Raw genomic sequence first — 27760 nt, forward strand, 5'->3', positions numbered from 1 at the left:
GGGCACACCGGTAAAGGCTAATACGACATCGCACCTGCAGCCGCTCCCATGCAGGCCGTGTAGGCCGTGCCCGCCGCGCTCGGCCAGGTGCCCCCGCGCCCACGTCCGCGCGCCGATGACAGCCTCGACAGCCTCGACAGCCTCGACAGCCTCGACAGCCTCGACAGGCGGCCAGAGTTATCGGCACCTGCTCGAGCCACGCAATGAGGAACACTTAATTCGGGGCCCCCGAAGGTGCGACGCTGACCGTGGCGGAGTGGTCCGCGTTTTATTGGGGATGTGTGTGTGTGTGTGAGTGTGCGCGCGCGCGTGTGTGTGTGTGTGTGTGTGTGTGTGCGTGTATGAGTGTGAGTGTGAGTGTGTGTGTGTGTGTGTGAGTGTGTGTGAGTGTGTGAGTGAGTGTGAGTGTGAGAGAGAGTGTGTGGTTGTGTGTGTGTTCGGCCGTGGCACGCAAGACAGTGTGCCCCGGTGACCCAGGGCGGCCAGGATGGCCAGGATAACCACCCGGCTGAATTACGGCTGCTGCTCACGCCCCCCTGATGCCCGGCCAAATTAACGGGCACGCCACTTTGGCCAGAAAAAGGAGGCAAGGGCTCCGCTGCTTGTGGAAGAAGGCGAGGGAAAAGGGGAGGGGGGGGGAGGGGGGATGGGTACGGGACTGGCATTGTTGGCCGTGCGTAATGAAGAAGAGTCCAGCCACTTGTTGCGTCACGCCATCGCGTTCGAATGCCGAGGTGGCGGCCTGATGGGGACCGTCCCACAGTGGGCCAGAAGACCGGTGCAGGCGACCAGAACTCTAGACGCGTTTTGAGCTCCAGCGTCGCTAAATGGGACTCGAATCGAACATGTGATCCCACCAATGGATTGCTCTCCGAACGATGAATCCATTGGTGGGGTCGCACGTTCGGTTCGAGTCCCATTTAGCGACGCTGGAGCTCAAAACGCGTCTAGAGTTTCGCCCACCTGCGCCGGTCATGGCCCACTGGGCGTCCGTGGATTCGACGTGCATGGGCACGGCTTGGGAACCCCCTGGCGGGGCTGGCGAGTCGCGGGCCATTGATTCTGCCGACTTTGTTCGATGTACTTAGACAAAGTTTTCCGTGTCATCTGCGGCGCGCTCGCGCAGACGGACTCTTTCGCGCTATAGGTCTCTTGGCTGCAGTTTCCTCTGTATCACCTGGAGCACGACGCCTTCTTCTTTGCACACTCACACCTCCCCGCTTGCACATGCACACACACGCCACGCACACACACACACACACGCGCGCGGCACACAAACACACCGAGCGAAGTAAGTGAGGTCGTATCCGATGGCGCGGAACTTCCCCGGTTTTGCCCAAGTTTTGCTCGCGCACCGCGGTGTTGGCGCCTCGCCTCTCCAGCCAAGCCTCCAGGCCTCCAGAGTCGCCCTGTCTCCCTCGCACCCACGGGGCGTCCCGCCTCGGCGCGAGAGAGACAGAGCGACGAAAACGACTCCAGGTTGGCGTTTTATCATACTAATGACGCCCGAACGCTCTCACGTGTCGTTGCTGTAATTGACTCCACGATTCCGAATCGACTGCTCCAGGTTTACACTCGCTGTCTCTCTCGCACTCATGGGGCGTCCCGTATCGGTGCGAGAGAGACAGAGTGCCGTTCGGGAGCAGTCCGCAGGGAGCGAGTGCGTTGACGGAATGCCTCCGCGCCGTTTGGCTGGGATGCCATTAGGTGGTACCTACACTGGTTGGCTTTGGCCCGCGGGCTGGCTTTGACTCAGCCGCGGAGCGCCGAAGTAGACGTGTGCCATCATCAGTGAACCTGACTCAAACAAAATTCAGAAAACAAGTTCCTGCCCGAGTGTTTTCCGAAAAGGGTGATGCTGGACTGAAGGCCTTCGGCGTGTCGAGGGCGCGGCGCTGACTGCGTTTCGCTGACTTTGGCTCGAGTTGTGAACTCATCGCGGGCGACGCCGTTCGCTCCGGCAAGTCGCCGGGGGCAAATAAACGACTGGAACTCATCCCCGCGCTGCCCTGCCCTGCGCCCTGCGCGCTGCACTGCACGCCCTTTGTAAAACTTGTACCTGGAGTGAGAAACGGGCGTGGGTGGCGCAGCGAAGCCAGCGAAGCCAAGCGAAGCGCCGCGCCAAGAAGGAAAAAACACAATTTTCGTCCCTTCGTGCAGGCAAAGTAGTGGGACGGACCCGTGCGCGCGGCGCGTGGCCCGGCGGGGCGGGGCGGGGCGAGGCGGGGCGGGGCGTGGCGGGGCGGGGTGGGGCGGGGCGTGGCGTGGCGAGGCGGGGCGGGTGCACGGCGAGGGAGGCAGGGTCGTTAGTGAAGTTGGTCGCAAGAAGCGAGCATAACCTCGCTAAGTGAGAGCCGCAAGGATCGGCAGAGAGGTGCGTCCCGCAGCGCCGCGCCGCGCCGCACCGCGCCCTCCTGAGGCCACCGGGGGGAGGGGGAGGGGCAGGGTGCTTGGCATTGCGAGGGGCCGCGGCTCACGGCGGTCATAACTTCACCCCTACTTAATCTCTGCTCATCCCCACATAATTCACGACGCACTGATTTCGGGGTGGCGGGCGTCCTCCTGGACCCTCCACCCCTTTCTGCCTCGCCGCCCCGCGCCGCCCCCATGCACCCTGCCGTCGCGGAGCCCCCGCTGCCGCCAGACTGGCAGTCGCTCCGTTTTAATTGCAGCTTCGCCGTATTTTTGTTTAATTATTGTGAAATGAAGCATTTGGGAGGCCCGGCGGTGCCCGGCGGGGTGTTGATGCTGCCGTGCCGGCGACCGCCGCGACCGCCGCGACCCTCGCAAGATAGAGAGAGATAGCGCGATTCTATCTCGCTTGTTTTTGCCGGACGGGTCCCCGACCTTGCGAGGCCGAGGCCCCGGGGGCCGCGCGTGCTTCTTCGATCTCTCTCTGTCGCACCCCCTGAGTGCGAGGGAGGCGGCGGCGGCGTCCGGAGTCAGCTCGCTGCCCGCCCCGCGCCCCGCGCCCCGCGCCCCGGCCGCCGGGATTGTCCCAAGTCACCTGTGCATGGATGAGGCTACCCCTGGGACCGCAGTCACAGCTGTGCCGGACCGGACACGCCGCAGCCAGCCCGAGCCAGCCACCCCCATCATCCCTGTATGCCTTATCAGCCTGGCCGGCTGCCTGCCTGCTCGGGCTGGGCCGCCCTGCCTGGCCTGCCTGCTCGGGCTGCCCGGCCGCCGCTCCAGAAGTGCTCCGGCCACGCTCCAGGAGCCCTGCAGGGCTTCTGGGCTGGAAGACTGGAAGAGAGCGGCGGGGCTTCAGCCCGCCTTCCCGTGGCCCACCCCACCCCACCCCACCCCACCCCGCCCCGCCCCGCCCCACCCCACCGTGAAGGTCCTTAAGACGTTGCGCCTCGGTGAAAGACCCTCTCGGCGTCGAGGACTAGACGGGAAAGGGGAATCCCTAGAAAGGAAGAGCTGCTTTTGCGGGGCCTTTAAAAGTTTATTTTTCTCCCGTTTATTGCAAATGAAGCTGGCCGTGCCGTGCCGCCGCGCCGGGAAGGAAGAGGCGAGGAGTCCCGCGGGTGGAGGTGTTGAGGTAGGGGCAGGGGGCAGCCTCGCCTAGCCTCGTCGCCCGGGGCAGCCTATACGTCCAAACCGCAGCGCGGCCACGGCGCGGCGCCGCCTCGCGGTGGACCACTTTGCTTGGCGGGGCGGGGCGTGGCGGGGCGGGGCGACGTGGTGAGTTGGGTTAGGACACCTGTGGACACAGTGCCACAAGGACACCAGGACCACCGAGGACCGCCCCCACGACGGAGGACCCTCCAGACAGGGCCAAGAGAACGCCAGTCCCTTTGCACTCTCTTCGCCGCGCCCCAGCTGGGGCCCGGCAGGCCCGGCGGGCCGAACCTCGCGCTGTCTCTCTCGCACCCCCACGGAGCGCCCCGCGAGTGCGAGAGAGACAGCGCGACTCTGCGCGGACGCAGCAGCAGCCTGCCGGCCCTCTCAATCGCCCCGTGAATAATCGCCAATCTCGCAGCCCACATGGGCCAACATGGGCACATGGCCCCAAGTAGTTGTTGTCGGTGTGGGAGTGAAAACAACCACTGGTAGCGCAACTACACGCCTGCCTTCAAAGTCTGCGCGTTGGGTTCAAGTAGCATACTATAGATGGCTCTATATTTTTTGTACGCTTGACACCAAAAATCCTGTGGCTTACGCTTATGAGGCGTTCAAAATGAAGTTCCGCTTGAACCAAGGGGCAAAGTTGCGCTTTAGTTTTACCAGTGTAGAGCCACTGTTGGTGTTGTTAATTTTTTTCTGCCAGAGGACGCTGCTCCACTGTGCCGGCGTCAATCGGGTTTGATCTTGATTCTGTGTATGAATAGGGCGCCGCCACAGCAGGCACAGCCACCACCCCTTCTTTCTCTGGGTGGCTGCACCCATCGCTTTCCACCCCACGCCCCTCCCAGGCCCCTCCCAGGCCCCTCCAGGGCCCCTCCAGCCTGGCGGCGCCCCGCGGGGCGTAGCGGCGTGGCGCGGCGGGCTCGGGACCGGCCTGAGGTGCGAGGATTGGGGGCGGCGTGCACTGCGTGGGGCCGTGGGGCCGTGGGGCCGTGGGGGCGCGAGCCAAAACCAGGACGTGACAATGCGTTCGGATTTTGTGGTTATGAGCACAAACTGGCGAGGGGGCTAGGATAGGGGAAAGGGGGAAGGGTGTGGGGGGAAAATTGATTTGCCGCGTGCGCGGCGCGCGGCCTGCCTGCAGCCCTTCGGCCCCGTGCCCCTCGGTTGCCTCGGTGCCGTCCGAGGCTGGTAATAAAGCGGCGACGAAGGGATGCTGCCCTTTCGGCCGTGCCGTGCCGTGCCGCGCCGTGCCGCTCCAGGTAAGGTTTGCGGCGCACGGCTGCACGGCGGCACGGCGCGGTCCTAAAGGCCTGGCTTATTTCTTTCCCCTGCTTGTAATCACACTCGCTGGGGGAGGGGGCGGGGAGGGCCCCGTTTATAGTGCGGCACCGTAATGGGATTTCAGAACTGAGCATTCCCTCTCCCTCCCTCCTTTCTTTCCGGCGTCCCGATGAGATCGAAGCGGTCTTCGAGGACCCCTCCGCGGCAAGCTCTGTCTCTCTCGCACTCGTGAGGCGTCCCCTCGCAGGGCTCCGAGAGAAACAGAGCGACGACGTCGACGCAGTCGGTCCGCAGGCGGTCGCCGCGTCAGGTGCGAAACTTTGCGGCGAGGCGAATTTGCGGTGTGGGCGCGACCTGCAGCGCGGCCGGCCGTTGCAGGCTGATTCCGAGAGTCGTCGCGCTGTCTCTCTCGCACCTACGAGGGACGCTCCATGAGTGCGAGAGAGACAGCGCGACGACTCTCGGAATCAGCCTGCTGTCCGGCCGCAGACCGCGGCGCTGGACCGCGGCGCTGCGTCAAGGCGGTCCTTCCAGAGGGCCTCCAGGGCCTCCAGGCCACACACGCGTTTAGCATAATGGCGGTCGTAGCCTCGGGCCGCCCGCCCCGAAATAGAACGAAACCTTTCTGTCCGACTCCAAGTCCGAGCGCTAAACATATATATAGGCCGGGCCGCAGCGGGCGGGGAAAATGGGGGAAATGGCCCTACGCGCCTTTCGTGTGTTAAGGTCACATATTTTCTTGCACAATACGCATATTGTGCGCCGTGGTCTCTGTGTGCGTGCGTGCGTGCGTGCTGTGAGTGTGTGTGTGTGTGCGTGCGTATGCGTGCGTGTGTGTGTGTGTGCGTGCTGTGTGTGTGTGTGTGTGTGTGTGTGTGTGCCACCTGGCGTTGGTGCAGTGCCACCGTCATCGTCAGCGTACCTGGTCGGCACACTGTCGACACAGCCACGGCGCACACGAGAAAACTTGGTGGAAACAATAGCAAGGCGCCTGCAGGCTTTTCTATTCCTTGTTCGCTGCCTTGTCGCCGCACAGACACCCCTCCCCCTCCCCCGGAAAAAAGGGAGGACAAAAAAAATTCCAGCAAGGCACGCGCGCAGCCCCGCCGCGGTGTGTAGTAAGAACGTGTCGATGTGAGAAACGATTTGCCCGCGCGAGAATGTATATTCGGGGAGACACACCGCGAACGCGCACGCACTACTACACCATTGTGTGTGCTCACGGGGACGGATTCGGGGGTAGTTTGCGGCGGGAGTATTTTTTACAGTGTGTATGTGCGTGAGCCAGATTGAACGCAGGTCCTACCTGCATGTGTGTGCGTTTATGGGGTTACAGTGGTGTGCCTGTTGGCGCGCACCTGGCCTGGGTACCTGCCTGCGTAACGCTTCCGTTTGTGTGTGTGTGCGTGTGTTCTTGTTTGTGTACGTGGCTGCACTTGTCCTTGGTTCACTTCAATATTCGACTCGAATAAGGCAAATCGCTCCGGCTGCGAGAAAATCCCTCAGCTTCCCACATCTTGTATCTCCCGGCTTACACCGCCGTTGCCTGCGATTGCCATTTCTCGCCTCGGCGGTGACGATCAAGGCCCTAAGGGACCAAAATATACCTTTCATCAACGTTTTCTGTGAATGGACTTCACCGAAAGCGGAGCTGAATTTCGCATATTTCTTGGTCATGCCGTGTAGTGGAGCAGGAGACCGTTTTAAGAATAACTCGAGACGAATTTCGAGAGGTCGAATCGAACCCATGATGTCACCCAGTGGCGGGCCACCGAGTTGGCACGTGTTGGGTTAGAGTTCTATTTCCGGTCCCTTACAGAGCTCCAAACGAGTCTAGTTGCTCCCGCCCGGACCGGCCTCGAGCGCTGGTTATGGATCGTTCCGTCCCACGCAAGGTGACGCGGCAGCTGCTAACTGAAGCCAGCATGCGTGGGCGTTTCCGGGCGAGCGGCTTGTTTGCAGTGCAGGCTCGGCGCCTTGGCACGCCTTGGCTGCCTCGGCCGGGCTCGGCTGCTTCCAGAGCCCTTCCTCGGGGCGGGGCAGGGCGGGGCAGGGCGTGCTGACGGCGTTGTATACGGAGCAAAACGCCGCTGATCCGGAAAATAGCATCGCTCTTCGGGGAGTTGAGGAGCGAGGGAACATTCCCCGGCAAAACAAAGGCGTAGTGCGAGGTGCGGCGGCCATCGCTGTGTCAAATGCAGCGCTAGACGAGCCGGGCCCGGCCGGGCGGCCACTCGTCTAAACGAGAGTCGTTGGCGCGCTGCTCTGCCGAGCTGATGGCGCCTTTGAAGTCGCCACTCACTCGCAGTGCACTGCCGGCACTGCACAGTGCAGCAGCGGCCAAAGGCGGCCAAAGCAGGCAAAACAGGCAAAAGCGGCGCCCTGCCATTCTTCTTGCTCCCTTTCGGCGCCCTTTCCTGCTCTATAATTAAGAGAAGGCGGAGGATAGATTGCACCGCGGGGCTCCGCGACATGGCCCGCTGCTCGCGAACGGACGCTTAGCCCGCCTGGAGCTTGCTGCAGGCCAAAAAGTTGGCCAAAACGGCGACAAAGAAGCAGAAATCGTTCTTTGGGCTGAGTTCAGGCAGCCACTGTGTCTAATCCGATTGGAAGAGGGTACAGCTATCGCGCGATGAATGTACCCGACGTGCGGCCTACCGGGTGTTCAACCATCGCGCGATGGCTGTACCTCGGTACCATCGGCCCACGGCGGCGACGAATCTTCTTGCCGCCCGTCCACTTTCCTTTCATTACATTCATTTCCTGCCTCGCGATGCTGCCGCGCTTAAAAATGTGTGTCACGTACTTAGCCAATTTGGTTTGCTAGTGCGTTAGCCTCGCTTCCCTCCTTCTTTCTATTATTTTTCTCTCGTTGTTTTCAATGCCGCCCCGACACGTCCGCTCATTGGATGAGCCCGCCCCGCCTCCCGAACTTACTTTATCGGCCCGCCTCGCGTAATAAGGTGCATGACGTCATTGGATGACGTCATTGAATGGACATTGCCTTGCCCGTCCCGCTGCTGATCGCTCATTCCGTCGGCGTGCTCGCTTCGTGTCGCTTCGTGTCGCTTCGTCCGCTTCGTGCCCGCAAGGCTGCGCGAGGCTGCGCAAGGCGCCGCGCGCGATTGTCTCTGTCGCACCCGCCCGTCGCGGCCCGTGGGTGCGACAGAGACGGCCGCATCGGCCGGCTGATGACGTTAGCTCCCTTTTTGCGGTCCTTTTTTGGAAAGGCGGCGCTCCATTTTCCGCGGCGCACAGTGTACATGCAAAGCATGCAAGGCAGCGAAGAATGCGTCGCCGTTTCCCTGTTTTGTTTGTTTTGTTTGCTATTGGCGCGCTTTATTCATGGCCAGGACGTCCAGGACGACGGCCACGGTGCAGCGTTCATCAAATCGCCACACTGTAAATCAGAGAGGAGTTATTGACTTGGCGGCATTCCTGTTTACTCTCTCACAGTGCTCTCGTCGCTCTGTCTCTTTCGCACTCATGGGGCATATCCGCGGGCGACAAGCACCGTTCGGAAGCCGCGTAGCTGTGTCATCTGTTTTCCTCGCTTTTGACCGAAAATGTTTACATGATGACTACTTGGGGCTGGCGGCCCCGCCCCACCCTGCCTTGTTGCGGAACCCCTTGGATCCCCCCTCCCCCTCCCACCTAACCTTCAACCTCAACTCCCGCCGCACACCTAAGCCCCTAGACCCTCGCTCACGGCCCTCCCGTTTCAAATTGAGAGATTAGTCGTTTGAATGTTGATGTCCCTACCTCTATTCATGCCCCCTCCCTGTTTCTCTATTTCCTGCTATCCTTTTTGATCCCCGGAAGCCTAACCGGTTCCCCTCCCGGTTTTCGGCTCCGCGCTTCGGCCTATTCGCCGGCCTCCCTTCGCCACGAAGCCGAAGTCGAATCTCGAAATCGTGCCTCCGTTTTCGGCAAAATATCCTCTTTGTTTCACGCATTTACAAATGCCCTATATTTCGACTCGAAACATTGCTTTTTCTTCCGATCAGTGACCGTTTCACAGTGTACCACACATCTCGGTGTTCCTCCCCCTTCTTTTTTTTCTGTACGGGGCTGAAGGAAAGATGGCGGCGCCGCGATCCAACTCCGAGGAAGTCGCCGGTCAAGTTTGTTCTCTTTCCTTGTTAATCCGTCGCACTGAGCCACCTCCATTCCGGCCTTGGCCTCGGCTCGCCTCGCCGTGGCCGTGCGGGGCGCCGAGTGTCCCCAGCTTTAAAGTCTCAGGGTGCGAGACGGCCGGGGCCGAGGCCGGGGCTCGCTCAGCCCCAAGTCCACGCCACGCCACGCCGCGCCACGCCGCGCCACGCCACGCCACGCCACGCCACGCCACGCCGCGCCACGCCGCGCCACGCCACGCCGCGCCACGCCGCGCCACGCCCTGCCGTGTCCCAAACTTGGTAGATTGATCCGTCAGGCGGATGACTGCCGCTGCCACACCGCCCTGTTGGAACATCTCCCTTTCTTAAAGTCGTTTCCTTTACCCAGCAAAATTTTTCATTCTTTCCCGTGAATAAATTTGCAGCAATAAATGCCTATAACCTGTCACAAGCACGCAGCACGGCGCCGCAGCGGGTTCGCGGTGCTCTTCGCCGGGGGAATCGGGCTTCTCCCTCTCTCTTTCTCTTTCTCCGTCGGCAGCGCCTTCCCTCTCGCACCAGTCACTCGAGGCGATAAAGGTTTATGATAACGGTTACCGTGGCCGCCGGTGGCCGCGGCCCACCACTGGAGGGAGAATCTTAATCGAGTCCCCAAGTGCCGTACGATTTGCCGTACGAGTCCGCCTCATTCCCTTTTTGCGCCAAAATGCAGGTCTCAGTCCCACAACCGGCCAAAAAAATTATGTCTGGGTTGATGTAAAATTTGAGCAACTGGCTTGTAATGGAATGGAACTTTTTGCAGTTGCTGCACAGTGGCTGCTGCACAAACCAGCGCTCCGTCCACGCTGATCAATCTACGGTCGTTTTAACCATCCCGACGGTTCGAGGGGTTCGTTTAACCTCGGGAACGGAGTCCCGCCTGGAGAGCGACGCATCGCGACTGTACTGCTTTTCCGGGTGCCTGATGCACCACAGTCGAGCAGGAGCTTCATCAAATTAGTCTGGCTGCACTGTAGGAGCGATCGCAGCCCGGAGTGGCCTGCTGGGGCTGGGTAGGGCCTCTGGGTAGGACCGGGGCGAGCTGCCAGGACGGGTCTCTGCGACGGTGACGCCAAGGAGGACGGACAGGGCGGACAGGTGGACGGGCAAGCTGGGACGAGAAGGCTGCCTGTAAGACACCGCCACGGCGCCGCCAGGCCGCCAGGCAGTGTCATCTTGTTTAGCAGGGGGCGTAGGAGCGAGCCAGATGGAGACCGAGAGAGAGAAAAAACCCGCTGACGCGTCACGAAAAGCGCCGAGCTTGGCTCCAAGTGTTCACCAGCAGCCGGACCCCGCCGGAACCTAGCCGAAAATGCGTGTCTCTCGCAGTGATTTATTTTCCCAGCAGCTTGCGTCAAATTCGCAGTGTAGTTTTGCAATAATCCTTCCTCCCGTTCTGCAGGTTCGACGTGCGGGGCCGCACCTTCGACGAGGCGCTCACGTGGTCGGACGCCAAGGCGCTGGGCCCCAGGGCGCACTTCTCGGCGTCCTCCAGGCCCGCCGCCCTCACCGTGGACGGCGTGGTGCTGGACGACGCGGGGGTGTACCGCTGCCGCGCCGACTTCTCCAACTCGGCCACCAGGAACAGCAGGGTCAACCTCACCGTCATAGGTAAGGCGCGCCCTCGACCTCTGCTGAAGCCGAAGAAGTCTCAGCCGACTACGAACAAGGTTAAAAAACTGCGAGAGAAACTGTTCACGTGTCTGCTGATGCCGTTAGAGCCTGCAAGCAGCCCCGCGACCTTGGCCGGCCCCTTCGCCCCAATCCTCTTTTGGACACGAGGCCTAGCATTACCTCCGCGGCCCGCAAAATATCGGAAAGAGCGGCGCGTATTTGCCTCCCACGTCGTGGCGGGACGGGGCGGGGCGGGGCGGGGCGGGGCAACGAGGGCCAGAAGGACGCTGCAAAAGTGTACAAATTTTGGCTCCGTTCCACGGCGCCGGCTAAACGCTCGTCCACTCTTGAAAAGGACGTGACCCAAAGTGGATGTACGCCGACGAAAAAAATACTTGAAAATCCTCTTTAAAGGGAGTTTAAAAGAGAACACTTAAAAAAAAAACGGAAATTCATCCTTTTATCGCTCTAAACCATGGGCATCGGAGGTAGATATAGGTGCCTTTATAGAAATCTGTGGAGAGAAAAGTTGAGCTCAAAGTTGAGACCCTCTTGTGGAGGTGCATATTTATTTGGGGTATCGAGGAGCCGTGGTGGTCTTGTTGGTCCAACTACTCTCGGCGCAGATTCGTCGGAGCATTGTCTGCTTCGCGGGACCACAAAAAACGTGTTTCCTGGGCCGAACGTTGGTCTGGAGCAACACGCGTATTGTCATTGTAGAAATAGAATCCTCTCGCTGAGAAAACCCCCGCCGTCGCGGGTATTCTCTCGGGACGGGGTCGCACTTTTTCGGGCGTGTCTGCCCGCCTGTCTTGGCGGTGCCGCGCACGGGGAGTGTAGATCACGTAATTGTAATGCGGCCGCTCTAAATGCATGTGCTGCGCGTAAGGCGCCACCGCGGCGAGAGTGAAAACGGAGGGGGGGGGGGGTGACGTCACGCGCCGAGGCGCGCAAAGCGGAGAATGAAGACAAGATTCGGAAGGGAGAATCCCGTAAAACGGAAGCGCGACGCGTGCGGCGGGGCGCGGCAGGGCGTGGCTATGCCAGGCTGGGCGCGTAAAGCGAAGGGCGTCCCGTCCCGTCCCGTCCCGTCCCGTCCCGTCCCGTCCCGTCCCGCAACGCCACGCCACTGGATATCCGGGCGACCGTAAAGCTAATGCACGCCGCACGCCTCAGGCACACCTGTACGCACCGTGTCGCTTCCCAATCTCTCTCTCTCCCTCCCTCTCTCTCTCTCTCTCTCTCTCTCTCTCTCTCTCTCTCTCTCTCTCTCTCCCTCTCTCTCCCTCTCTCTCTCTCTCTCTCTCTCTCTCTCTCCGCGTGACTTTATGGTCGTCACAAAACGCGGGGAAGGACGCCGACGCCTTGATAAAGTGACCGCCGCGTCGACCCCGCCAACCCCGCCAACCCCGCCCCGCGTCCACTGCGAGATTGAGCGAATGAAAGGTGCCGGGGATTGATTTCGCCTGGTGTGAGTGTGTGTGTGTGTCTTTGTGTTTGTGTGAGTGTGTGTGTGCAATTTTATTTTTTGTTCGTTCGTGTGAGGGGTAGATTGCGTGCGGGAAGCCAAATGATTTATTTGGGTCTGGAAGGCACTCGCGCACCCCTGAAACTGAATTTTGTCCGAGCGATTTATTTTTTAGGGCTTTGTGACAGTGACAATTCAATGTTGCTTTTTTATGGATCGTGTGGTGTGCTTTTTTTTAGCAAGTGTACCTGCGCCCGGCGTGGGATGGGCTTTGGCGTTTAGCTCGTGATGCCGCAAGGACTGAAATTAGTGATGGGCGGGTCAAGTTTCGTTTATCTAGTGATAAGCCTCGGCCAGCCGCACCGCCGAATTAACGTGTGGCGAGTGAAGCGTTCGGCCGATATAGCCGATACACGCGGGGAATCTAATTAAGTGGGTTATTGCAGGACTCCGGAGGACCGTTTGGTCGCTCCGTTTCTCTGGGGCGTCCCGCGGGGGTGCGAGAGAGACAGAGCGATACTTCGGAGTCTGGCGAAACAAGCCGCAGCCCCCCGAAGGGGCGTGCCCGCCCGCCCCACTGGCCTTGAGCCGCCCCTGTACTCCCTGCAGTGTAGCTGCGAAAAAACAGGCACTCGTTTTCCTCATTACTGCATTGCAGTGCATGGCAGTGCATTGCGGTGCAGCGCCCGGCCATGTCGTTCCACTGCCGGGTCGGTTATTGCTTCGCCGCGACCCCCTCTTGACCGGACGCAGGCCCTATTATTTAGGCAGGCCTTGGAAAAAAACAAACAGATAAAACGGTTATTGCCAAACGGACAAACGAAACAGGACAAAAATACGAGTGTTGAACAAGTTCCCGGCCACGCCACTGCTGCCACTTTCTGGGCGAAAAAGGAATTGGAGCACGTTCGCGGCGCGCCCCGCGGCCTTGCCTTGTCCTCCAGTGCCGCCAACCGCCGCGGTCGCCCCGAACTTTAAATCCCGTCAGATTGAATTCATAAATGTATTTTGTGGCGCTTTCCGCGGCGTAGGTAACAAGCATTAGACTTTCCCCGCAATCACAGCTGTGAGCTCGGCGCGGCTCGGCGCGGCTCAATTCGGCGTGGCACGGCACGGCACGGCTCGGCACCGATGGAAAGGAAAGCCCCGCGACTTCCAAAGTGTTTGCGGTGAGTCCTCTTGTCTGACGTGGCTCCACTGTGGGCTGTGTGCCCCGTCCCGCCCCGAGGCCTAAATAGCACGAGGTTGCATACATCAAATGTTTTTTTAAAAAAATTGAAAAACGGGTGGAATGGACTTGACCCTTATAAACCTGGCCTCTGCGTGCTGGCTGATGCTCCATGTGCGTGTGAGAGAGTGCGTGTGTACGTGCGATAGATGCTGCTGAAGGGAACGCTGGGACGTCCGTGTAAAGCGCGTGGTATGAGGTTCGATCTTATACACCCCGTCATCCTGCCTGGCCCGGCCCAGCCCGGCCCAGCCCCCCCAGGCTTCCGGGCCTACCTCCGTCACCTGACTGTGCTGGCACTCGCACACACACGCACGCACGCCCGCACGGACACACACGCCACATACACGCGCACACAGGCGCACACCTTTTTGGCCTCCGCCATAGCAGCTGTCGATGAGGGCATGGAAGGCACCTGCGCGCCTTCATAAATCCTTGTGCGAGTGTGTGGCGTGGAAGGGGGAGGGGGAGGGGGAAGGTCGCGGCAAGTGACAGCCAGCCGTGCAGCGAAAGCGTGGTAATCCCTCTAAAGCAAAAGCAGCTCTTTTTTTCTTCATCCTGCGCCCTATCTCAGCCAACCCTTCTTGCCACATTTTCTTCCCACGGCGGAAGAGGGGAGGCAGAGGGATAAAATGCAGCTTCTTCCACTTTGCGGCTGTTTGGAGAAACACGCGTGTGGCGATTCGAATTATTTTCCGCGGAGGGGAGGGGGGGAGCGTTGTCTTTCCGGCCGCAGGGATTTGGCGGCAAATCTCTTATGCAGGAGGGAAGGAAGAAAGCGGGTGCCCTTTTAAGGTGGTGGTGAGGAGGACCCGGCGGATCTCACGTTGACTCGGCGATATTGTTGGTGGGCTGTCGCTCGCTTAAATGCGTTTTCAAGGTATGTAGACATTTGTCAACGATGGCTGATTTTTTTTTTCTCCAGAGTTGGACCAAATCCCGGTCTTTTGACATTGGTGACCTCTTCGACTCTGCGGCCACACTCCGCTGTACAGCCGCAGCCACGGCATGTCTCCGATTAGGTCCTCTCGGCGTCCGGGAGGGATAAGCCCCAGCGACAGGGGACGTCGCCACAAAGATATACGACAGACACACGTCGGTCCAAGTCAGTCCGGGGGCTTCTGTAATTTCTGTCTCGGCCTTGGAGGCCTCGGCGGCCTCCGCCAGGGCGGCCCGGACGTCTCAAGGCCTGTCGCGGCCTGTCGCGGCAAAGCCGAAGGCTGTGGTTGGAGAAGTCCAGCAATGTCCGTTCGGAGTGAGGTTCAGGACCAGGCGGGTATTTTTGTAGAAGCAACTCTCTCAGTAGCAAGACGATCATAGATCCACTACGGTTGGAAATGTGCCTGGTCGATAACTCACTTTTCAGGGTCTGTGGGTCCATTGTACGCCGAACAAAACCGTTCACCGAAGTGCTCCGTTCCAGGAGGAGGACAAAACAGCCGTGTTCCGGCAGCCACCTGATCATGGCTTTCGTAATTACAGGATTGCCGTGTCCACGGCCGCTAAATTTGAGTCCTTCCGAGAAGTTGGGGAAGGGGGACGCCAGCCCGTGTCGCGTCGGGGGGGGGGGGGGGGGGGGCTTTGCGCCGCTTTGCGCTGGCTCGGCCTTCAGCAAGCCTTTCGAGGCAGGCTCCTTCATTTGTCCGCCACTAGAAAACGTCAACAGGTACGACGCGTGCTGGTGGGCCCATCCCGGCCAACTCAATTACCCAGTGCACCTGTATTCAAGTTATGACTCCCGCCGGCGCGGGCTGCTCCCGAGCAGAGTCTCTCCGTCTCTCTCGCACTCGTGGCGCGTCCCGCGGGCCTGGGGCGTGCGAGGGAGACGGAGCGACGAGGTAGCAGGACTTGCCTCGCTGGTGTAATTAGACGATTAATCTTTCTTCGAGGATTCACGTTGACAACGCGGCGCGGCACGGCAGGGCTCGGCACGGCACGGTGCGGCGCGGCACGGCCAGGGCGGGGAAGAGTGAAGAGGGTCCCAACTGCGCGGGGGCTCCTCCGCCACTGTTAGGCCGCGGAGACGGGTCAGGCATGGCCGGAGGCGCGGCAGTGCCTGGCCGTGTACACTGTATCGGTGCATTGTTTGGCACAATGTCCGCGGCATCATTGTACAGTGGGGGCCCTTTGTTCGCCGGGGATAAGAAGCAATTTGCGTGGCCCAGCAGTGTCGTGGCGGACAGGCCAAAACTTTTTCCAGTCATATATCCCTCACGCCCTCTTTCTTGTCCTCCTTGTCTTTCTCGCTGAAAATGGGGATCCCTCCCTCCCGGACCTGGGCGCCCGGCGCGCCAAGTTGCTCAAAAGTGATTGTCCACCGTGGGCGGCGGCGGGCCAAAAGCCCAAAGACAACAACCAGCGAACAATGGCCGGCAGGCTGGTTCCGAGAGAGGGAAGGGGGGGGGGGCCTCGCTGCTGGTAATGAGGGGCAAACTGGCTGCGAAATCCATCTCGGCATCAAGTCACCTCGCAGTGGAGTGGAGGGTGAATCGCCACCGCCACGCTGCCTGCCTGCCTGCCTGCCTGGCAGGTCGGACCGATTGTGGCTCTTTGACGAGTTCGAAACATTCCAGATATAGAGAGGGAGCAGTCTACTTTTACCCGCGGGTTTTTCGCTTCACGAGAGTGTTCCAAATATTTTACGTACTCGACAAGTTTTTATCTTTTAATATTCTATCACAAATGAATCCAGTGCTGTTAATGACATTAAAATCTCTAGAGATTTACCGGCCATAGCAGAAATTTCTTCGTTTTGTCCTCAAAATTCCAGTAGACAGACAAGCTTGCCTTTGAGGGCGAATGCATGTTGCCACTTTGGAAATGGTAGTCCCGCGAGAGGCCGCATCTCGGAGCCCCCGATGAAAGTGTTTGTTTGTCCCGGTGCCGAGGCGAGGCCCTGCCCGCGCCGGCCCGGCCGCAAAGGCGCGAAAATGCTCCGAAATCCCGCTATCCCCGGCAGATATGCATGCAGGCCCCTGTCCTGGAAGAAAGTGGAGCGACCGAGTTTCCGAACGATTATATATGTGCATAAAGCTCTGTTTTATTCATGAGAAAGGGAGGGAAGTCTTCTTCCGATGCGAACTATGAGTGTGCCGCAGTCCCGTACAGCCTGTAGTGTGTGTTTATTCAGACGTTGCTTCTTTGTCGTGCTGCGAGGCGTTTGACGGACTGTGCGAGCGTGCCGCCGGACTTGACGAGGAGTCAGAATGAGGAGCGCCGCCACGGACTTCGCGAGCACAGCGCCGCGATTTGACGGAGGTGACGTCACCGCGCGGAGGCGGTGTCGCGACGGTGTCGCGACGGTGTCGGGTGGCGCGCGTCCGGGGGGGCGGTTAAATAAAAAATAAAGAAAGTCTACTTAAGGTAGTTCGAGCGACCACGCTATTGTAAACACAAAGAGTTGAAAATTTGAGAGTAGGCTCCTAAGATAGTGACTTAATCGCCTGCAAAGTTTCAAACCCGGTCACCGGGCAAAATCAGTGTTAATACGCGATTAAAAGTAGCCGAGAATAGCATTGCCGCTTATGGGAGTAGGGTTATGTTGCCCATCCGAACCCGGTATATTTCATTTTTAAAATGCTTGGAGTAAAGTCAAACCGATAAAAAGCATACCTTCAATAGTATTTTCAGTCACTTTACGAAATGAAAGAGAGAAAATAGAGCGTCACCGGACTTATTTGTGAGAAAAGACATAAAATTGCGGTTTTAGCAGCCGACACTGGAGTCAAGTGCACAACTAAATTAAGAGTTAAAATTCATTTCTTCGCTTTGCCGCTGCCTAGATGGGCCAAACGAATTTAATTCTAAGTTAAAAATAGAATGGGACCTGTTTGTAATTTTTTTAAGGTCTGGAAACCAAATTTTAAAATTTCAACTCTCGCTTGACTGGTATGCCCCGCGCGAACTACCTTAATTACGTCAGGGTGGCTGGGGTCGCTTTACGAGGGCCTTTGTTGTTGTTGTTTGTTGTTGTAACGGGCGGCCGCCTCATATCTGAGAGGCTCCTGGCGGCGTCATCTTGCGGTGCGGTGGTCTTGCCTTGACGCTTCCTTCTCTCTGTTGCAGTGCCCCCGCACTCCATGGCCGTGTACGACGTCTCTGGCAAGAAGGTGAACGCCAGCATCGGGCCGCTGCTGGAGGGGGACAACCTGGTGCTCAAGTGCGAGGTCCGAGGAGGTGAGTGCAACGCGAAGCGGCGAGTTGCCGTTCGGTTTATTGAAAGAGCAAACGCCCCTATCCCCTTATCCCCGGCCCGGCGCGGTCTCGCGTGCCTCGGCGCACTGCGCTCAAAATCGAAGCGGCTCTCTCTCTCTCTCTCTCTCTCTCTCTCTCTGCAGCGTAGGCAGCGTCGGCTGCACCGTTTCCGGTTACGCGAACAAAGGAGCGAGGCCGAGGTGTGGGATAAAGTTGTGAGGCGAAATGAAAACGCATTCAGGCAGCGAAAGAGAGAGACAGGAAGACGTGGAGCGAGGGCGCGGCGCTCCGAATGGCGGCCCCAATGGCGCATATGTGAGGTTCACTGCGAGTTCCTTTTCGCAGCGGTGTGGTTGTTGTGCTCGCCGGGGGGGTCAACATCGCAGGGAATGAAAGGCTGCTCGCGTGAAGGGCCGCAAAGTGGTTCAATTGAGTGTCGGGTTTCGTCACGACGAGACTGGCGGGTGCGCGGCCGGCCGCCACTTTGAACGAGTACCTACACTGTCTGGGAGGAAGAAGCCGCCACTCGGGCGAGACTGCCGTGACTGTCCTGCGTGTCGATGTGGCCTTTGACATTTCGTGCAAGGCGGTGCAAAGCCCTCCCCTTCAACGAGGATATTAGGCGCAATTTCTTCCCCTGCTGTTCCGGTGTTGAAAGGGCGGCGGCGTACAAAAGCAGGGCTTAGCGCTCATCCGATTAGACTGTTATGGTGTGCGCACGTGTGTGGGGAATTGTTTGCGAATCGCCGCGGACTGGAGTGGCCTCTCAAGGCAGCGCTTTGTCGAAGGGCAGGCCCGGACTGGCCCGGGCCGCGGGGGCGCGATCGCGCCCGGGGCCTCGCGCGAAGCGCGGGGCCTTTCGGCCGCGGGCCACGGGGCCTTTCCACCGCGGGGCCTTCTTGGCCGCGGCAAAGTCGCGGTCTTTAACTATTTACGTACTTAAATCAAAGGGGTACCCATTTGAAAATTTCTCAAGATTTCGCAGAATTTTGCGTCAAAATTATGCCGGATTCCGCGAGATTTTGTTGGTATTCCACGAAATTTCTGCCGATTTTACGCATGATTTCGGCAAATCAAGCGCATTTTTTGGCCAACTTTGGTCCCAAAATCGTTGCGGTCAAAGGCAAAATCGTTGTGGTCAACGTCTTCCCGATACAGGGCATGAAAGAGTGGGGTCTTAAGAATACTAGAACGTCGAGGGAGGCCTTTTACGTCAACTAGATTGGACACAGTGGCCGCCCAAAGTCAGCAAAATCAGCAAATTTCCGAGACTCGACCACTTTTTGACCAACTTTGGTCCCAAAATCGTTGCGGTCAAAGGCAAAATTGTTGTGGTCAACGTCTTCACGATACAGGGCATGAAAGAGTGGGGTCTTAAGAATACTAGAACGTCGAGGGAGGCCTTTTACGTCAACTAGATTGGACACAGTGGCCGCCCAAAGTCAGCAAATCAGCAAATTTCCGAGACTCGACCACTTTTTGACCAACTTTGGTCCCAAAATCGTTGCGGTCAAAGGCAAAATCGTTGTGGTCAACGTCTTCCCGATACAGGGCATGAAAGAGTGGGGTCTTAAGAATACTAGAACGTCGAGGGAGGCCTTTTACGTCAACTAGATTGGACACAGTGGCCGCCCAAAGTCAGCAAAATCAGCAAATTTCCGAGACTCGACCACTTTTTGACCAACTTTGGTCCCAAAATCGTTGCGGTCAAAGGCAAAATTGTTGTGGTCAACGTCTTCACGATACAGGGCATGAAAGAGTGGGGTCTTAAGAATACTAGAACGTCGAGGGAGGCCTTTTACGTCAACTAGATTGGACACAGTGGCCGCCCAAAGTCAGCAAATCAGCAAATTTCCGAGACTCGACCACTTTTTGACCAACTTTGGTCCCAAAATCGTTGCGGTCAAAGGCAAAATCGTTGTGGTCAACGTCTTCCCGATACAGGGCATGAAAGAGTAGGGTCATAAGAATTCTAGGGCGTCGAGGGAGGCCTTTTACGTCAACTAGATTGGACACAGTGGCCGCCCAAAGTCACCAAACACGGCTTACCCTCCCCTGGCTAGTAAATTTAAAACAATGTACGCATATCGGAAAAGGGGGCCCTTGACGTCACACTGCGACCGGGGCCCTGACTTAGCCAGTCCGGCCCTGTCGAAGGGTATGACTGGGAAATGCAAGGGGCACTGTCTGCTCCGTCTTGTTTCGTTGGCTTCTGCTAGACGACATTGTCGCGTCAAATCCAAGTTGCGAGATTAAAGCAGATGAACCCCGACAGTCGTGACATGTGTGCAACAGGAGAGGCAGTGTGTGCTGCAGAAGACGAAACAAATGCGTGTCTAGCAAGCTTAGACATCACACACACGAAGCTCTATGGGTTCTTCTTACCTTACACGAAACTGAAGCAATCGGCACAGAAAAGAAAAAACTTGGAAAGAGTTGGTGTCTGCTCCACTCCAGCCTCTAGTTCCTGACCAACAGGAAAAGCGGCCGCTGAATCGAATCAGCTCGCATCTCGCACCAGGCCGGCAGCCCGACAAACTCAGCACAATGAAACAAGCTTGTTAACACTCAAGTGAAATCGGATTCCGTGCGATAGGGAAACGCTGTTGGAGGGCAGGGCCGGCGGCGAGGGTGTATGACGCCACACTGCCAAGCTGCTTACTCGGCAGGTCAGCGGCGACCCGCCAACGAGGGTGCGGGCAAGTGGTCGGATTAAGATTCGCTTGCAGACGGCCAGGGCTTCGGGACGGCGCGGCGATGGCGACTGTCTCTGGCACGCCGGCACGCCCCGCGCCAAACCGGAACGGGCAGCGTGGCTCCGGGGCTCCGGGGCTCCGGTTCACGGTCAGTTCCAGGCGGAGCGGAGCGCACCCGTTCCGGAGAAATTTACATGCGGCGGGAACGAGGCCACGTTGATGGGAAAAGAAACGTTGTTTAGCGAAATCTACAAGAAGCGCCGTAAAGCGCGTTCAGTCTGGCTTCCGCGGCCAAGAAGGCGAGACAACAACAAAAACTAGAAAGAAAGCGAGCAAATAAAGGCGGGAAAGAGCGCGGAGAAAACAAACGGTGCCATCCAGTTATCTAGACGACCGTTACACGTCCTGATGTCGGCGACGTGATAACCAAGTCACCTTTGTACGCGCGGGGCGGGGCGGGGCGGGGCGGGGCGGGGTGGGGCGGGGCGGGGCGCGTGCAGCAAAAGGAAGGTCGCCCCAGACTTCGCGACGAGACGCGATGGGCCTAACAAGAGCGTGCTATAACGGCGGCCATCAAAGCATGGCATCAAAGCAGAACGGCAAAGCCTGCCCCCCTTTTTTTTCTCCAGCCAAATGTTGTGTCGACGCGGCGCGAAAGGGGCGGGGAAGGTTCTCGATACGGTATTTGTTGTCCTGCTCTGAATCTACGTCGAAGAATTGACATTGCAAAACACATCCATAAATGGACTATCAATCCAGGTTTTTTATTTGAAAAAAAAACAACTTTTTTTTTTTAGATTGAAAAGAAATTGAATCCCCGACAATACGACTAAAACAACCCACTTTGCATAATTCGACTGGACATTTTCGGCAGTTGATAACTTATAGAGGAGGGTCCTGTTATGTCAGCACAAGCGCCAGACCGGGAAACGCATCCGGACTTCGAGGCGTGTCGTTTCACGGTTTCGAGCAATGGATTGGGTAGTGCAAGGCCAATCTGTGCAACCCCTTGCCTCGGCTCGGCGTGCCGGGCTCGGCGTGCCGGTGTAAGCGGGATATCCTACTCCCCGGATTGAGTTACTCCCCAGTACACCATCCCTAGGGACAATGTACTCCCCCCTTAGGGAGAGTACACCATCCCTGGGGATAGTGTACTCCCCTACCTCGAGAGGGGGGGAGTACATTGACCCTAGGGATAGTGTACTCCCCCGGGAGTACACTATCCCTAGAGTGAAGGTACTCCCCCTCTCTTGAGAGGGGAGTACATTGGCCCTAGGGATGGTGTACTCCCCCACCAGCAGGGGAGTACTTGGTCCCTAGGGATAATGTACTCCCCCAAATGGCAGACGTCATAGGGCAGATGCCGTTGTCGGGTTGGTTGGGTTGGGTTTTCCTTGCATCGACGGAAGGCTACTTAATATTCTAAATCTAAACTGTCCAACCAATCCTAACCAAACCTAACGGGCTCGGGATAGATCTTACTCTACTCGCGACGGATGTTACCCTACTCTCGACAGATATTATAATCAAACATAATGGTCCAACCAGTCCTAACCTAACGGGCTCCTCACAGATCTCAAGGGCGCCGGAAGTGGGGTGCGGGGGGGGGGGGGGGGGGGGACTTGCCCCCCCCCCCCCAAAATCTGGTGGGGGGGACACTAAAGTGCCATTTTGAGCTCGAAATAGAGAAAAAAATATAGCGAAGTCGCAAATTCTTTGATTTTTGGCTTCTTGCTCGCTTCGCTCGCAGGTTTTCTTAATTTTCCTCCATTATTTTGCCGTTTGGCTCGCTTCGCCCACCAATAAAGCGTGTGATTAAGCTCTAAAAATGGCAAAAGTTGTGTTAAAGTCTAGAAATGTGTGAATTTTCGCTTTAAGCTCGCTTCGCTCGCTAGATTTGGAACACTATTAGAGAAGTCTAAACCGTATTGGGTGTTGCCCCTTAACGGTAGGCAACCCAACAATTTTTCATAAAAATTTCGCCCCCCCCCCACCAGAAAGTACTTCCGGCGGCCCTGGACGCTGGCACAGCCTCGCTGTTTGACGCTGGCACAGCCTCGCTGTTTGACGCTGGCACAGCCTCGCTGTTTGACGCTGGCACAGCCTCGCTGTGTGAGGCTGGCACAGCCTAGCTGTTTGAGGCTGGCACAGCCTCGCTGTTTGACGCTGGCACAGCCTCGCTGTTTGACGCTGGCACAGCCTCGCTGTTTGACGCTGGCAAAGCCTCGCTGTGTGAGGCTGGCACAGCCTCGCTGTTTGACGCTGGCACAGCCTCGCTGTTTGACGCTGGCACAGCCTCGCTGTGGGAGGTTGGCACAGCCTCGCTGTTTGACGCTGGCACAGCCTCGCTGTTTGACGCTGGCACAGCCTCGCTGTTGAGGCTGGCACAGCCTCGCTGTGTGAGGCTGGGACAGCCTCGCTTTTGACGCTGGCACAGCCTCGCTGTTTGACGCTGGCACAGCCTCGTTTTGACGCTGGCACAGCCTCGCTGTTTGACGCTGGCACAGCCTCGCTGTGTGGGCTGGCACAGCCTCGCTGTTTGAGGCTAGCACATCCCCGCTGTGGGGGGCTGGCACAGCCTCGCTGTTTGACGCTGGCACAGCCTCGTTGTTTGACGCTGGCAAGGCCTCGCTGTTTGTCGCTGGCACAGCCTCGCTGTTTGACGCTGGCACAGCCTCGCAGTTTGACGCTGGCACAGCCTCGCTGTTTGACGCTGGCACAGCCTCGCTGTTTTTCGCTGGCACAGCCTCGCTGTTTGACGCTGGCAAAGCCTCGCTGTGTGAGGCTGGCACAGCCTCGCTGTTTGACGCTGGCACAGCCCCGCTGTGTGAGGCTGGCACAGCCTCGCTTTTGACGCTGGCACAGCCTCGCTGTTTGCGCTGGCACAGCCTCGTGTGGGAGGTTGGCACAGCCTCGCTGTTTGACGCTGGCACAGCCCCGCTGTTTGACGCTGGCACAGCCCCCCTGTGTGAGGCTGGCACAGCCTCGCTGTTTTTCGCTGGCACAGCCTCGCTGTTTGACGCTGGCACAGCCTCGCTGTTTGACGCTGGCACAGCCTCGCTGTTTGACGCTGGCACAGCCTCGCTGTTTGACGTGGCACAGCCTCGCTGTTTGACGCTGGCACAGCCTGTGTGTGAGGCTGGCACAGCCTCGCTGTTTGACGCTAGCACACCTCGCTGTGGGAGGTGTCACAGCCTCGCTGTTTGACGCTGGCACAGCCTCGCTGTTTGACGCTGGCACAGCCTCGCTGTGTGAGGCTGGCACAGCCTCGCTGTTTGACGCTGGCACAGCCCCGCTGTTTGACGCTGGAACAGCCTCGCTGTTTGACGCTGGCACAGCCCCGCTGTGTGAGGGTGGCACAGCCTCGCTGTTTGAGGCTAGCACATCCTCGCTGTGGGAGGCTGGCACAGCCTCGCTGTTTGACGCTGGCACAGCCTCGTTGTTTGACCCGGCAAGGCCTCGCTGTTTGTCGCTGGCACAGCCTCGCTGTTTTACGCTGGCACAGCCTCGCAGTTTGACGCTGGCACAGCCTCGCTGTTTTACGCTGGCACAGCCCCGCTGTTTGACGCTGGCACAGCCTCGCTGTTTGACGCTGGCAAAGCCTCGCTGTGTGAGGCTGGCACAGCCTCGCTGTTTGACGCTGGCACAGCCTCGCTGTGTGAGGCTGGCACAGCCTCGCTGTGTGACGCTGGCACAGCCTCGCTGTTTGACGCTGGCACAGCCTCGCTGTGGGAGGTTTGGGACAGCCTCGCTGTTTGACGCTGGCACAGCCTCGCTGTTTGACGCTCGCACACCCGCTTTTGAGGCTGGCACAGCCTCGCTGTGTGAGGCTGGCACAGCCTCGCTGTTTGACGCTGGCACAGCCTCGCTGTTTGACGCTGGCACAGCCTCGTGTTGACGCTGGCACAGCCTCGCTGTTTGACGCTGGCACAGCCTCGCTGTGTGAGGCTGGGACAGCCTCGCTGTTTGACGCTGGCACAGCCTCGCTGTTTGACGCTGGCACAGCCTCGCTGTTTGACGCTGGCACAGCCTCGCTTTTTACGCTGGCACAGCCTCGCTGTGTGAGGCTGGCACAGCCTCGCTGTGTTAGGCTGGCACAGCCCCGCTGTTTTACGCTGGCACAGCCCCGCTGTTTTACGCTGGCACAGCCTCGCTGTTGACGCTGGCACAGCCTCGCAGTTTGACGCTGGCACAGCCTCGCTGTTTTACGCTGGCACAGCCTCGCTGTTTGACGCTGGCACAGCCTTGCTGTTTGACGCTGGCACAGCCTCGCTGTGTGAGGCTGGCACAGCCTCCGTTTGACGCTGGCACAGCCTCGCTGTTTGACGCTGGCACAGCCTCCCGTGTGAGGCTGGCACAGCCTCGCTGTTTGACGCTGGCACAGCCTCGCTGTTTGACGCTGGCACAGCCTCGCTGTTTGACGCTGACAAAGCCTCGCTGTGTGAGGCTGGCACAGCCTCGCTGTTTGACGCTGGCAAAGCCTCGCTGTGTGAGGCTGGCACAGCCTCGCTGTTTGACGCTGGCACAGCCTCGCTGTTTGACGCTGGCACAGCCTCGCTGTTTGACGCTGGCTCAGCCCCGCTGTGTGAGGCTGGCACAGCCTCGCTGTGTGAGGCTGGCACAGCCTCGCTGTTTGACGCTGGCACAGCTCGCTGTTTGACGCTGGCACAGCCTCGCTGTTTTACGCTGGCACAGCCTCGCTGTGTGAGGGTGGCACAGCCTCGCTTGTGAGGCTGGCACAGCCTCGCTGTGTTAGGCTGGCACAGCCTCGCTGTTTGACGCTGGCACAGCCTCGCTGTTTTACGCTGGCACAGCCTCGCTGTTTGACGCTGGCACAGCCTCGCAGTTTGACGCTGGCACAGCCTCGCTGTTTGACGCTGGCACAGCCTCGCTGTGTGGGGTGGCACAGCCTCGCTGTGTGAGGCTGGCACAGCCTCGCTGTTTGACGCTGGCACAGCCTCGCAGTTTGACGCTGGCACAGCCTCGCTGTTTGACGCTGGCACAGCCTCGCTGTTTGACGCTGGCACAGCCTCGCTGTGTGAGGCGGCACAGCCTCGCTGTGTGACGCTGGCACAGCCTCGCTTTTTACGCTGGCACAGCCTCGCTGTGTGAGGCTGGCACAGCCTCGCTGTTTGACGCTGGCACAGCCTCGCTGTTTGACGCTGGCACAGCCTCGCTGTTTGACGCGGCACAGCCTCGCTGTGTGAGGCTGGCACAGCCTCGCTGTGGAGGCTGGCACAGCCTCGCTGTTTGACGCTGGCACAGCCTCGCGTTTGACGCTGGCACAGCCTCGCTGTTTGACGCTGGCACAGCCTCGCTGTTTGACGCTGCACAGCCTCGCTGTGTGAGGGTGGCACAGCCTCGCTGGGGAGGGTGGCACAGCCTCGCTGTGTGAGGCTGGCACAGCCTCGCTGTTTGACGCTGGCACAGCCTCGCTGTGTGACGCTGGCACAGCCTCGCGTTTTACGCTGGCACAGCCTCGCTGTGTGAGGCTGGCACAGCCTCGCTGTTTGACGCTGGCACAGCCTCGCTGTTTGACGCTGGCACAGCCCGCTGTTTTACGCTGGCACAGCCTCGCTGGTGAGGCTGCCCGCCTCGCTGTGTGAGGGTGGCACAGCCTCGCTGTTTGACGCTGGCACAGCCTCGCGTTTTACGCTGGCACAGCCTCGCTGTTTGACGCTGGCACAGCCTCGCTGTTTTACGCTGGCACAGCCTCGCTGTGTGAGGCTGGCACAGCCTCGCTGTGGGAGGCTGGCACAGCCTCGCTGTTTGACGCTGGCACAGCCTCGCTGTGTGAGGCTGGCACAGCCTCGCTGTTTGACGCTGGCACAGCCCCGCAGTTTGACGCTGGCACAGCCTCGCTGTTGAGGCTGGCACAGCCTCGCTGTGTGAGGCTGGCACAGCCTCGCTGTGTGAGGCTGGCACAGCCTCGCTGTTTGACGCTGGCACAGCCTCGCTGTTTGACGCTGGCACAGCCCCGCTGTTTGACGCTGGCACAGCCTCGCTGTGTGAGGCTGGCACAGCCTCGCTGTGTGAGGCTGGCACAGCCTCGCTGTTTGACGCTGGCACAGCCTCGCTGTGTGAGGCTGGCACAGCCTCGCTGTGTGAGGCTGGCACAGCCTCGCTGTTTGACGCTGGCACAGCCTCGCTGTTTGAAGCTGGCACAGCCTCGCTGTTTGACGCTGGCACAGCCTCGCTGTGTGAGGCTGGCACAGCCTCGCTGTGTTAGGCTGGCACAGCCTCGCTGTTTGACGCTGGCACAGCCTCGCTGTGTGAGGGTGGCACAGCCTCGCTGTTTGACGCTGGCACAGCCTCGCTGTGTGAGGCTGGCACAGCCTCGCTGTTTGACGCTGGCACAGCCTCGCTGTTTTACGCTGGCACAGCCTCGCTGTTTGACGCTGGCACAGCCTCGCTGTGTGAGGCTGGCACAGCCTCGCTGTGTGAGGCTGGCACAGCCTCGCTGTTTTGAGGCTGGCACAGCCTCGCTGTGTGAGGCTGGCACAGCCTCGCTGTGTGAGGCTGGCACAGCCTCGCTGTTTGACGCTGGCACAGCCTCGCTGTGTGAGGTTTGGGACAGCCTCGCTGTTTGACGCTGGCACAGCCTCGCTGTTTGACGCTGGCACAGCCTCGCTGTTTGACGCTGGCACAGCCTCGCTGTGTGAGGGTGGCACAGCCCCGCTGTGTGAGGGTGGCACAGCCTCGGTGTGAGGCTGGCACAGCCTCGCTGTTTGACGCTGGCACAGCCTCGCTGTTTGACGCTGGCACAGCCTCGCTGTGTGAGGCTGGCACAGCCTCGCTGTTTGAGGGTGGCACAGCCTCGCTGTTTGACGGGCACAGCCTCGCTGTGTGAGGCTGGCACAGCCTCGCTGTTTGACGCTGGCACAGCCTCGCTGTTTTACGCTGGCACAGCCTCGCTGGTGAGGCTGGCACACCTCGCTGTTTGACGCTGGCACAGCCTCGCTGTTTGACGCTGGCACAGCCTCGCTGTTTGACGCTGGCAAGCCTCGCTGTGTGAGGCTGGCACAGCCTCGCTGTTTGACGCTGGCAAAGCCTCGCTGTGTGAGGCTGGCACACCTCGCTGTTTGACGCTGGCACAGCCTCGCTTTTGACGCTGGCACAGCCTCGCTGTTTTACGCTGGCACAGCCTCGCTGTGTGAGGCTGGCACAGCCTCGCTGTTTGACGCTGGCACAGCCTCGCTGTTTGACGCTGGCACAGCCTCGCTGTTTTACGCTGGCACAGCCTCGCTGGTGAGGCTGGGACAGCCTCGCTGTTTGACGCTGGCACAGCCTCGCTGTGTGAGGCTGGCACAGCCTCGTGTTTTTACGCTGGCACAGCCTCGCTGTTTGACGCTGGCCCCAAACCTCGCGTTTTACGCCGGCACAGCCCGCGTTTGACGCTGGCAACCCCGCTGTTTGACGCTGGCACAGCCTTGCTGTTTGACGCTGGCACAGCCTCGCTGTGTGAGCTGGCACAGCCTCGCTGTTTTACGCTGGCACAGCCTCGCTGTTTGGGCGCTGGCACAGCCTCGCTGTGTGAGGCTGGCACAGC

General features: G+C 59.3%; 1 protein-coding gene across 1 annotated transcript in view; it reads left to right on the forward strand.

Moving 5' to 3' along the window:
- Window positions 1–27760, forward strand: part of LOC117643950 (hemicentin-2-like) — a 105774-nt gene that overhangs the window by 14622 nt on the left and 63392 nt on the right. The window contains exons 2-3 of the mRNA XM_034383137.1: window positions 10414–10622; window positions 17387–17497. Coding sequence (XP_034239028.1) covers window positions 10414–10622; window positions 17387–17497 — 320 coding nt within the window. The remainder of the gene's footprint in view (window positions 1–10413; window positions 10623–17386; window positions 17498–27760) is intronic.

The sequence above is a fragment of the Thrips palmi genome, unplaced genomic scaffold (genome assembly GCF_012932325.1).
Source record: "Thrips palmi isolate BJ-2018 unplaced genomic scaffold, TpBJ-2018v1 HiC_scaffold_17, whole genome shotgun sequence".
Classification (NCBI taxonomy): Eukaryota; Metazoa; Arthropoda; class Insecta; order Thysanoptera; family Thripidae; genus Thrips; species Thrips palmi.